Genomic DNA, 10,277 nt, shown 5'->3' with positions numbered 1-10,277 from the left:
TTTGAAAATCAAGCACGTTTTACCCTTTGGGGCAAAACGTGCTTGATTTTTAAGGACAAAACGTGCTTGATTTTTTAAACATAAAGGACAAAACGTGCTTGATTTTTAAACATAAAGGACAAAACGTGCTTGATTTTTAAGGCCCAAAGGGTAAAACGTGCTTGATTTTCAAACATAAAGGACAAAACTCGTCAAATTTAAACATAAAGGACAAAACTTGCAAAATGGCCTAAAGATAAAGGACAAAACTTGCAATTCACTCTAATTATTAACTAATGTTTAGAGGAAAGTAAAACTTAAGAGGGAAAGTAAAATATTAAAAAACATTAATGTTTAAAAAATAATTAACATAAAAAAAACACGAAAGAACATATATTAACGAGTTTACAAAAGTAGTCGAACGAATAAGACTCTTATTTGTGTTTATTCATCTAGTTTATCAACCGAAATATCATGTTCGTGTTTCGTTTATTAACTAAGGGTGTAAGGGGTGCTCACCTCTTAGGTGAGTCCCCCCTCTTACACACAACCAACCAGAATAAGGCACGTCAACTCCCCTCTAACACTCCCCTAATACCCCTTTTTGATGGCGGCACTCACCTATTAGGGGAGTTGGTTTAAAAAAAAAAAAAAAAAAAAATTTTTTTTTTGATTGGTCAAACTCACCCTCTCTCCTCTCTCTCTCCTCCCCTCTCTTCGGCAACCACTCACCCATTTCACTCCCTCTCTCTAACTCACCTAAAGGTTGGCAGCACCCCCTAATAGGGGTTTTGGGTCACCGATGGGGTCCCCGAAGGGTGCCCCGATCACCCTAAAGGAACAAACATACAAGACTACCAACTTCGATCATTAACTCGGTTGTTAAAAGCCTCAGTCAACCTGTTATCGGTCAAGGGTGTTAAAACGTTCGTCACCGTTAGTTACGGCCTACAAAACGACGAAGTTTTTAACTTCTGCTTAACAGAACGCGTGAGATACACTCACACAGACGTCATCATTTCCATTATTATTAACATAAAAGTTGGCGTTCATATATCAGTGCTATAATCCACACTCTGTCTTCCCGGACCCAAACTCCGGCAATGAAGCTATCGGAAAACGAAGCCGACGTCGTCGAAGCTTCCAACATCCAGCTCATCACCTCTCTCCTCAACTCCATCCCTCACACCGTCTCCTTCAAAGGCAAATGGTCCCTCATCGGAACCAAACTTTCCGATCTCAAATCCCATCTTTCCGACCTCTCCGACCTCCCCTCCACCCCTCTCTCCCTCTCTCTCCTCACCTCTCTCTCCCACACTCTCTCCCAAGCCCTCTCTCTCTCCCTCACCTGCCACACCACTCACCTCCCCGCCGGTAAACTCAAAACCCAAAACGACGTCGATTCAGTCTCCGCCAAAATCGACTCTCATATTAAAGACTTTGAAGTTTTATTAAAAAGCGGTCTTCTCGTCCCCGTACAAGACGACGTCGTTTCAGTTAGTTGTTCTGTTTCGGTTTCTAAGAGAGAACCGATACGAGTTGAGTCGAGAAACTTGATAACTCGGTTGCAGATCGGTTCAACCGAGTCGAGAAACTCGGCGCTTGACTCGTTGTTAGGTTTGTTACAGGAAGATGATAAACACGTGTTGATTGCTGTGGCGCAGGGAGTGGTTCCGGTGCTCGTGCGTCTACTGGATTCCACCTCCACATCTGAAATCAAAGAGAAAACTGTAACCGCCATTGCTAGGGTTTCAACTGTCGATTCAAGCAAACACGTGTTAATCGCTGAAGGTCTGTTGCTCCTTCATCATCTTCTTCGTGTAGTTGAATCCGGATCCGGATTCGCTAAGGAAAAAGCGTGTGTTGTGCTTCATTCGTTATCGTTCACGAAGGAAAACGCGAGAGCCATTGGATCACGAGGTGGAATTTCATCGTTGTTGGAGATTTGTGAAGCTGGAACACCTAATTCGCAAGCTATCGCAGCCGGTGTGCTGCGAAATCTAGCGAGTTTCGCGGATACTAGAAACAATTTCATCGAAGAAGATGCGATTTCGGTTCTGCTAACCCTAGCTAGCTCAGGAACTGTGTTAGCACAAGAATATTCGATCGCGTGTTTGAGTAATTTAGTTAGAGATGATGATGATTTAAAACTGTTGATTGCGCGTAAAGGCGCGATCGATTGTTTAAGAAGTTTTTGGGACTCTGCGACTGCGGTTCGGAGCTTGGAAGTCGCGGTTGAGTTTTATAAAAACTTAGCGTGGGACGAGCGATTGGTGGAAGCGCTTATTTCGGATGAATTTTTAATAAGGATTGTTAATGTGTTAAGTTGTGGTGTGTTAGGGGTGAGGATTCAGTCTGCTAAGGCGATTTGCAGGCTCGGTTGTAGCGCCAAAGCGAGAAAAGAATTGGGGGAATACGGGTGCATTCCGCCGTTGATAACGATGTTGGAAGGGAAATCGGTTGAGGAGAAACAAGCGGCTGCTAAGGCGTTATCGACAATCTTGGTTTGTTCGGGGAACACGAGGATTTACAGGAAGGAGCAAAGAGGGATAGCGAGTGCGGTCCAGCTTCTAGATCCTACAATACTGAACCTCGATAAGAAATACCCTGTTTCGATTCTATTGTCGTTAACCCATTCGAAGAAATGCCGCAAACAGATTGTTGATTCGGGCGCTTTGGCGTATTTGCAAAAGCTTGTGGAAATGGAGGTTGATGGTGCGAAGAAGTTGCAGGAGACCATTAGTCATGGGAAGCTATGGGGTGTTTTCGCAAGGCGGTAACGATTATTGATTAATAATTCTTTTCAAAAAATGTATTTAATTGTGGTAATGTGGTTTGTTCATAATTTCTTTGTGGTAATCTTTAGTTAAGAAGTCAATTCATTCTTATTAGTTTAGAGCTACTGAGATATCAATATGCCTTTAGAAAATTCTAAAAATTTCTAAACCTGTGTTTGGTGACCTACCTTGGATTAAAGTTGTAATATTTTCAACCAAAACTTCAATAATCTAATAAATATAGTAATGAAATTGATTTTCTTTTTGATTCCTTTATCTTCTTTACTTACTTTCTTTAATACTTCTGTTGGTGGGTATTGTCACACTTGTTTTAATTGTTGTGTATAAGTTTCAATTGCTTGAATTAATAGAGCGATTATTCGGTTACATTTTTATGCTCAACTTGCATCAAGAATAACTAGAAATTTAATGAACCGCTTTCTATAATTGCATAGACATTCATGTACCTTTACATACACTTAAAGTCACTTCTGTGCCAGCAGGCTCATCAGCTCTCTCCTGGCATTATTGGTTTTTAATTATTTTTGTTAATTGTTAATGTCAGCTCAATGCGTTAATTTATGATAATACACATTATCTTCTCTGCAGTGGGGATTGTTGGTCATAATTGAGCTCTGAAATAGATATATATATTCAAGAAAGTTAATATAAAGAAGGAGAAAGCTAATATGAACATTATGATATAAAAAGTTGGATACTTTAATGAAAGTAGTATGATGCTTCCCTTTTTAGTTGACCTATTTTGCTTATATATATTGTGTTAAGTTATTCTTTTCTTGAACTCTAATCATGATATGAAGTTTTAATAAATATGAATATATACCAATAAAGGTTGGTAAGGATGTAGGCCATGTGCAAATATGGTGAGGTCCAAGACAAAATACAATATATTGGATTATGAATAATTGACCCAATTCTGTTGATCAAAGTGTCCTCATTAGCACCTATGGTTGTCCATGTGCTTTTGTTCTATGCATGTCCAGCCATCTTCTTTCTTTGTGGCGTACTCCAAACAAATATGGACCTACATGATTTGGATTGTACTTGTATGTATTAATGAGTTGTACAGTAAAAATCGAACGACATCGTATGCTTTTGTTCTGAAAATGTGTATAACGCATTTGTGGCGACCGAACAGTACATAAGCTATAAATGCATCCGAAGGACAAACTCAACTTTAGGATCCAAGAAACCTAAATACCTGACACGATGAACACCTCTAATTCAGTTTTGTTCAATGAATTTGGGCCGACAAACTCAATCCAAATGCATGACATCATAAACATCATTGTTTTTGCTTCTTAAAAATGAAAACTGATTTTTAGATTATTAACCGTTGTAAGAGCAATAAACTAATACCCTAGGCAAATCTTACAAACGTCGTAGCAAGGGTGGCCCTTTTTTCTGAACTAAAGCCAACTCTAAAATAAGGCCTATATAAGAGTACATCATTCATATCATAATATTTTTGGTCGAAAAGTTGAACTGACTGAAAACACGGATCTTGATTGATTACATTCAAATGGAAAACACAACAAAAATATTGTGTACCTTAAACTATGTGTTGTGGAATAAATAAATTGTTGCCACATCACTATCATGTCACTGCCACGTAGGACATTGAACAATAACTAAATACCCAATAACTAGGTGTTGTAGGAAAATTACCCAATAACTAAACCCGGTAAATATAAGATTAGAGAAAAAATTAAAAAAAAAGGAAAATGATTTGATTGGTCAAAAGGGGGTGGACCCCAGCTCTCACCCGCCTAGCGCCCATTATTAGATTGGCGAGGGTGCCCTTGGCGCCCCCAATAACAGGGCGGCGTGGTGTTTCTGTCCTTAATGGGCTGACGTGGAAGGCTCCGTTAATCCACAATGGCTAGCCTTAGAATAGATGATCATCTTCTTCATATACTTTTGTACCGTCATTCAGAAGATCACATTTGAGCCGTGAAGATCAACACATGAGTTGGGGAATGGGAGTTTACCTTTGAGCAAATGAAAATTAGAGTAACAAATACACAAGCTATAGAATTCAGATTGCCACTTGAAGCTACTTTTCATAATAATGAAAACACTCCACATGTACATGTAATGTTAAACAGAGAAAGCACACATCATAAAGTATATAGCCTAGCATATGAAAAATCAACTTATTTAAATAAACTAAAAGACATGTGGTTAAAATGTCAACCAACAATTACACCCAAACACCATCTCTGCCAACTTGTTACAGAGATTTAAATAAAAAAACTATGAACAGTCAAATGATTTGTTGAACTCATGCATTGATTATTACTTAACAATGATTGATTAGCAAGTACCATTCTCTGTCAGTTAAGAGGATACCTAGACCAATATTAGATTTTGACAAAAATCAAAATGCAACATCAATGAAAACAGACCAAGGCAAATACACATAAAATGGACAAGAGAAACTTACCACCATAATTAAGAAACGATTCACGAACTTTTAATATTGTGCTACAGATATCAAAAACTAATAATCAGTAAAAAGACGGGAAGGGGTATTTTTTTTTTAAGTTTTTACATTTTGAGATATAATACTAACATGTTACATACTGGCCAAATATAACCTATTGGATTCAGGTCCAAAGATTCGGAATGTGTGAGCCTGTGAGGTGCATTATGAAACCATGCTGAAGTGCAAGATCTCATGAAATGCATGATTATGTGGCACCACTCAAAATGGAGATGTTAACGTCAAATCGGTTATACCCTTAACGGGCCCATGTCTCCTTAACAATGACAGTAACAATACCTTCTATAAGTACTAGTGACCTCATGTAAGTTAAGATCGTGGGGTATGGTTGGGCGGGGGTTTGGGGCATGGGTTGACACGTGGCTTGGGGGGCTTCGCCAGTGGCGAAGCTTGAAAATTTTCACCGGGGGGTCGGAAGTCACCGAACCTAAAAATTCTATATAAGTAAATGTTTTTTTTTTATAAAACCGGGGGGTCGAAAACGTATATACCTAAAAATTTTTACACGAAACGTACATACATAACACTATTGAGCGAAAAGTTCGGGGGGTCGGGCGCCCCTCCCGGCCCCTTAAAACCTACGCCCTTGGGCTTCGCTAGGCGGACCCACATTGAAGACGGTATGGTGGGGCGGAGGTTTGGGGCGTGGGTTTTGTGGGCTTCGCTGGGCTGACCCAAACCGCTGGGCTATTTGAATATTTTTTAAAACAACAAATTTAATTTTTTTAATATTTTTAAATAAAGAAAATTACATAAAAAAATTCCTAACGTTTATATTTGTTCTTTATCTCTTCTCTCATCTCCAAGACTAGTTGCAACTCGTCACCCTCTAGGTGATCAATGGGCTGGGATAGAAATTTCAAATCATCCCGTTTTTGTTTCAGGGCATCTCTAGCATCTTTGCTCTTTCGAAGTTCGGCCCTTTGTTGTTGGAATACGTTGAATGTATCTAACTTGCATGCAACGTCATCCAACTGATCGCTGTATATTCCCCTACGCGAGCCCGAACTCCCAGCTGAAAGCGATGCCGTACCCGATCTTGATTTTTGAGCGCGCCTTTTTGCGGCATCTCTTCCATATTCAGACCGGTTTGGCGAATCATCCACAAGGTCCTCAAACTCTTGATCTCGTGCATCAAATTGGGCTTGGGACGAGGCCCTTGACCTTTTGGAAGACGTGGTCGATTCGCTTCCACTGGGGATATTCGCCCACTTTGGATGGAACTTACAAATCTCCCAACAATGCATGAAACGGAAGTCGCTCCCCACATTTGTTTTGAATGTAACCAAAGCATTTGTCACAATATCGGCTTCGGTTTCACCACTTTTTGGGTTTTACTTTGCTTTATTTAAAAAACCACTAAATTTTGTAAGTTGGCCGCTTATCTCGCTCCACTTCGAGGATAAGCTATCGTTTTCACGATAAATTTTAATCTCTCTCTCTCTCTCTCTCTCTCTCTCTCTCTCTCTCTCTCTCTCTCTCTCTCTCTCTCTCTCTCTCTCTCTCTCTCTCTCTCTCTCTCTCTCTCTCTCTCTCTCTCTCTCTCTCTCTCTCTCTCTCTCTCTCTCTCTCTCTCTCTCTCTCTCTCTCTTTTACATACATACTTTCTCTAGTGATAAATAAATATATATTCTCATGCTGGATGGAGATCATAGAGAGAAATTCCTTCCTGTGTGAGGCTAACGGTGTCATGTATTGTAGGTCAAAGGTGCAATCACACTTCATTGGTGCTCGAAGAACTCTTATGAGGGATTCAACGTCCAAATCCCATTTGGTATCGCGTCTTGCTTCTACACACATGTAGTAACGGTGGTACATGACTATAATACATATACATAACTACATGTATAAAAATGAAAAAGAAACATAAATATTAACTGTTTTGCTATCATATTTTTTGTTTCAAGGCGGTCCCAACTGTTAAACCTTCAAACTGTGAAAAACAAATCGACAGAACCGTTTGGGTCTTAAACTGTCCGACCTTTTTAGTTTGAACAATTTGGTCGGTTTTAACGGTTTTTAAACACCCATAATTGTAAACAAGAGAATAACTCTACGGTTAACCTCTTACAAAGTCTCCATAAGGGGAAAAAATAACAAATCGATAATGGTAACCTCTTACAAAGTCTCCAATAAGGGGGAAAAAATCTATAAATCGATATTGAATAAAACAGAGTGGATAAAATAACAAATCGATAATGGTAACCTCTTACAAAGTCTCCAATAAGGGGAAAAAATTCTATAAATCGATATTGAATAAAACAAAGTGGATAAAATAACAAATCGATAATGGTAACCTCTTACAAAGTCTCCGTGAAAAAAATAAAAATCTATAAGCAACTTTTTGAATAAAACTGAGTGGATAAATGTTTTTTTAGAATAAACCTATTAGGCCCAAATACATTGAATCTGTGTATATGATTATGATGTATCACGGTTTACGAATTAAAGATATGATCATAAGCATTTGGGCTTTCAACTGGACTCTTTCAACTAGTTCTTTTGGGATTTTGAAGTCGAGCATTTTGATTGGACACATAATCAGGATTAGATCAATAACAAATTCTTATAAAAATAAAAAGTCGTAAAAATGCTATCAAACGGACGGACTTTGATTGACCCCATTCAAGGGTAGTGGAACCGTCTCATAGAACTCTACGATTTGAGATTTTAGGTTTTTGTTTTTTGATGGTTGGCTTGTAGATTTTAGACTTTTTGATTACATCATTGTGTCTTTTTATTTTAACATTTTGTTTTTTTTTTCTTCGACATTGTGTTATAATTTGCGATTTATTGTGTCTTTGTACACTTCTTATTTTTAGAAAATTTTATAGAATAACTTTGCCCCCACACAATCATATGCACATGCTTTTGGAGATATCCTATTTTAATACCAAATGCAAATACTAAAAATCGTATCCTTAAATTAGGATGATTCTAATTTTGACAGTGATGTTAAATCCTCAAAATTAAACATTGAACCATGCAATGTAAATTAGGAGTTTGTTTTTCTATTTACCAAAAGTCAATTACTTTTGCATTTATTGACCCTTACTATATATAGTACCAATCATTACAAGTCACACTTTATGGCTAAATGGGCACCTCGACTCATACACTTTAGCATTAGCATTAAAAACATACAACGCATTAGCATTCTTTTTAAATAAATAAACACTTTAGTTTAAAGAAAAAAAAACATATAAGTTACTACTATCACTAAGTCTTCAATCTTCATAACGCTATTCCACATTTCATAAGGTCATTTCACATCTCCATAACACATATAAGTAACGTCAGGCTTTCTAAACCGGTATTTGTCGTGCTTTATTTGCCGAGATGACGACAAGAAGCACGTAACAAAATACGGCTATGTAACCCAAGACCAAGGAAGAAAATGCTTTGTGACAAAATTTCCCAAAGTTCTCACAAATCGGAATCCAACCCGCGTGGCTATTCCCATACTTGCCCACTTGAGCAAAAGCAGTCGCAGCTCCAGAACCGCCCGCCAACAATATCGCTAATATCTGTATGAATACGACGATTTTAATCACAAATAGATTAAAAAAAAATAAACATTAGCTAACAACCAAAACAATTATGAGGCAATATCCATTTGTTTTTTTTTTTTTTTTTTTTGGTATTAAAATCCGAATTTGTGGATTCATAGTGAGGAACTTTAAAGGAATTGCGTAAAAATCGCAGGTAAACAGACAATAAGCTGTGTCGCAACCTCCTTTTGAATATCAAATCCAATCCATTTACGAAAACCAATATTTGTTGTTTTTAACTATATCTTGGATTTAGGATTTAGGTGTTTATTATAATTGAGTTACCAAAATAAGAAAAGAAAAAAACAAACCGCTATCAAATATTGGCCACAAATCTTAGCCAAACATAATAACTTTGAATCGTTAATCATATACGGCTAAACACAATAACTTTGAATCGTTAATCATATGCCATTATTGATTAATATGCCAAATATAACACGGTGAATAGGAAACTGTCTTAACAAATCAGGAAACCAATAAATCTATAACTACTATCAAATCATCATAAAAATATTAATTTAAAAAATAATAATTGCATTTTAAGTGTTCTAACTTTTTTTTTGGTTAAATATACAAAACCTCCGAATTTCTAACGATCAAACTCAGAAATAACCAATTACAAACAAGTAGCAGGTAAAGGTAAACGTGTAAAAAGTTGCACCGCAAGTAGAAATATAAATAAATAGTTAAAACATATTAAACTATGCATAAAATGTATAAACATTACCAGATCATGGAGGAACAAGTAGAAATAGTTGATCGAGTTGGAGAATTTTCGGCCGAGTGTCACAACCGGCAGCAACGACAGTACCGACAAGGCGCAAGCAACGACATTCATGAACATAAAAAACCTTCAACAAAAAAAAAACATCATTGTAACATACGTAACAAGCATAATTTGCATATAGAGAAACAAAAGATTACTTGAAGGCAGGAGAGTAGGTGTAACGTGCGTCCATATCGGTCCCGAAAAGCACCTTCGACTGACGGCTATTGAGCAACAAAATGACGGCCGCAATTGAGGTGGCGGCCGCCATGATCCTGAGCCAGATTTGGGAAGCCATGAAAGACAAATGTGTGATTGGTGAAGGGATTGGTTGGAGTTTTAAGTTGGCCGAATTGTTGTTTTCGGTTTCCATTGCTCAAAGAAAAAAAAGGCTTAATTTTTTAGATGGGTTGCAATGTTGCATAGTTTTGGTGGCTGGGGGATCATTTATAGGGGTGGTTAGTGAAGTTAGAGAGATGTCGTGGGTGAGATTAAAGTGGGAGTGATGGGCAATTTTTGGACACGTTCGTATTTCAAATATGGTAAGAGTTTGTATTTTAATTGATTATCAAGTTTCTAAAATATATTTTTAACACTAGTCACAAGTTATATCAAGTGGAAGAACCCTATATTGATATTGAAAGAAATCTTTTTGTCTTAAGCCAGAATGTTTG

The 10,277-nt window shown here is 37.5% G+C and overlaps 2 protein-coding genes across 2 annotated transcripts; one reads left to right on the top strand and one right to left on the bottom strand.

The window, feature by feature from the left end:
- Positions 1-992: 992 nt before the first annotated feature.
- Positions 993-3,017, top strand: LOC110879950 (vacuolar protein 8). Its single transcript, XM_022128501.2, has one exon. The coding sequence runs from the start codon at positions 1,083-1,085 to the stop codon at positions 2,757-2,759; it is 1,677 nt and encodes a 558-aa protein (XP_021984193.1). The 5' UTR covers positions 993-1,082; the 3' UTR covers positions 2,760-3,017.
- A 5,327-nt stretch (positions 3,018-8,344) lies between these two features.
- On the bottom strand, positions 8,345-10,033 carry LOC110879951 (CASP-like protein 1F2). The gene is made up of 3 exons (XM_022128502.2): positions 9,762-10,033; positions 9,565-9,688; positions 8,345-8,810 (listed from the first exon to the last, which is right to left on the bottom strand). Exons 1-3 carry the CDS (start codon positions 9,974-9,976, stop codon positions 8,589-8,591), a joined length of 561 nt encoding a protein of 186 aa, XP_021984194.1. The 5' UTR covers positions 9,977-10,033; the 3' UTR covers positions 8,345-8,588.
- Positions 10,034-10,277: the final 244 nt, after the last annotated feature.

The sequence above is a fragment of the Helianthus annuus genome, chromosome 9 (genome assembly GCF_002127325.2).
Source record: "Helianthus annuus cultivar XRQ/B chromosome 9, HanXRQr2.0-SUNRISE, whole genome shotgun sequence".
In the NCBI taxonomy this organism is placed as follows: domain Eukaryota; kingdom Viridiplantae; phylum Streptophyta; class Magnoliopsida; order Asterales; family Asteraceae; genus Helianthus; species Helianthus annuus.
Note: the sequence above shows the minus strand (reverse complement) of the source record. Positions and strands in the feature narration are given on the sequence as shown.

Bases quoted from the DNA above. Each gene is read 5' to 3' on its own strand.
- LOC110879950 (XM_022128501.2), top strand. From the start codon at position 1,083: ATGAAGCTATCGGAAAACGAAGCCGACGTCGTCGAAGCTTCCAACATC.
- LOC110879951 (XM_022128502.2), bottom strand. From the start codon at position 9,976: ATGGAAACCGAAAACAACAATTCGGCCAACTTAAAACTCCAACCAATC. The intron at 9,689-9,761 runs GTAATCTTTTGT...TTTTTGTTGAAG, and splicing joins ACCTACTCTCCTGCCTTCAA to GTTTTTTATGTTCATGAATG. The intron at 8,811-9,564 runs GTAATGTTTATA...GTATTCATACAG, and splicing joins ACTTGTTCCTCCATGATCTG to ATATTAGCGATATTGTTGGC.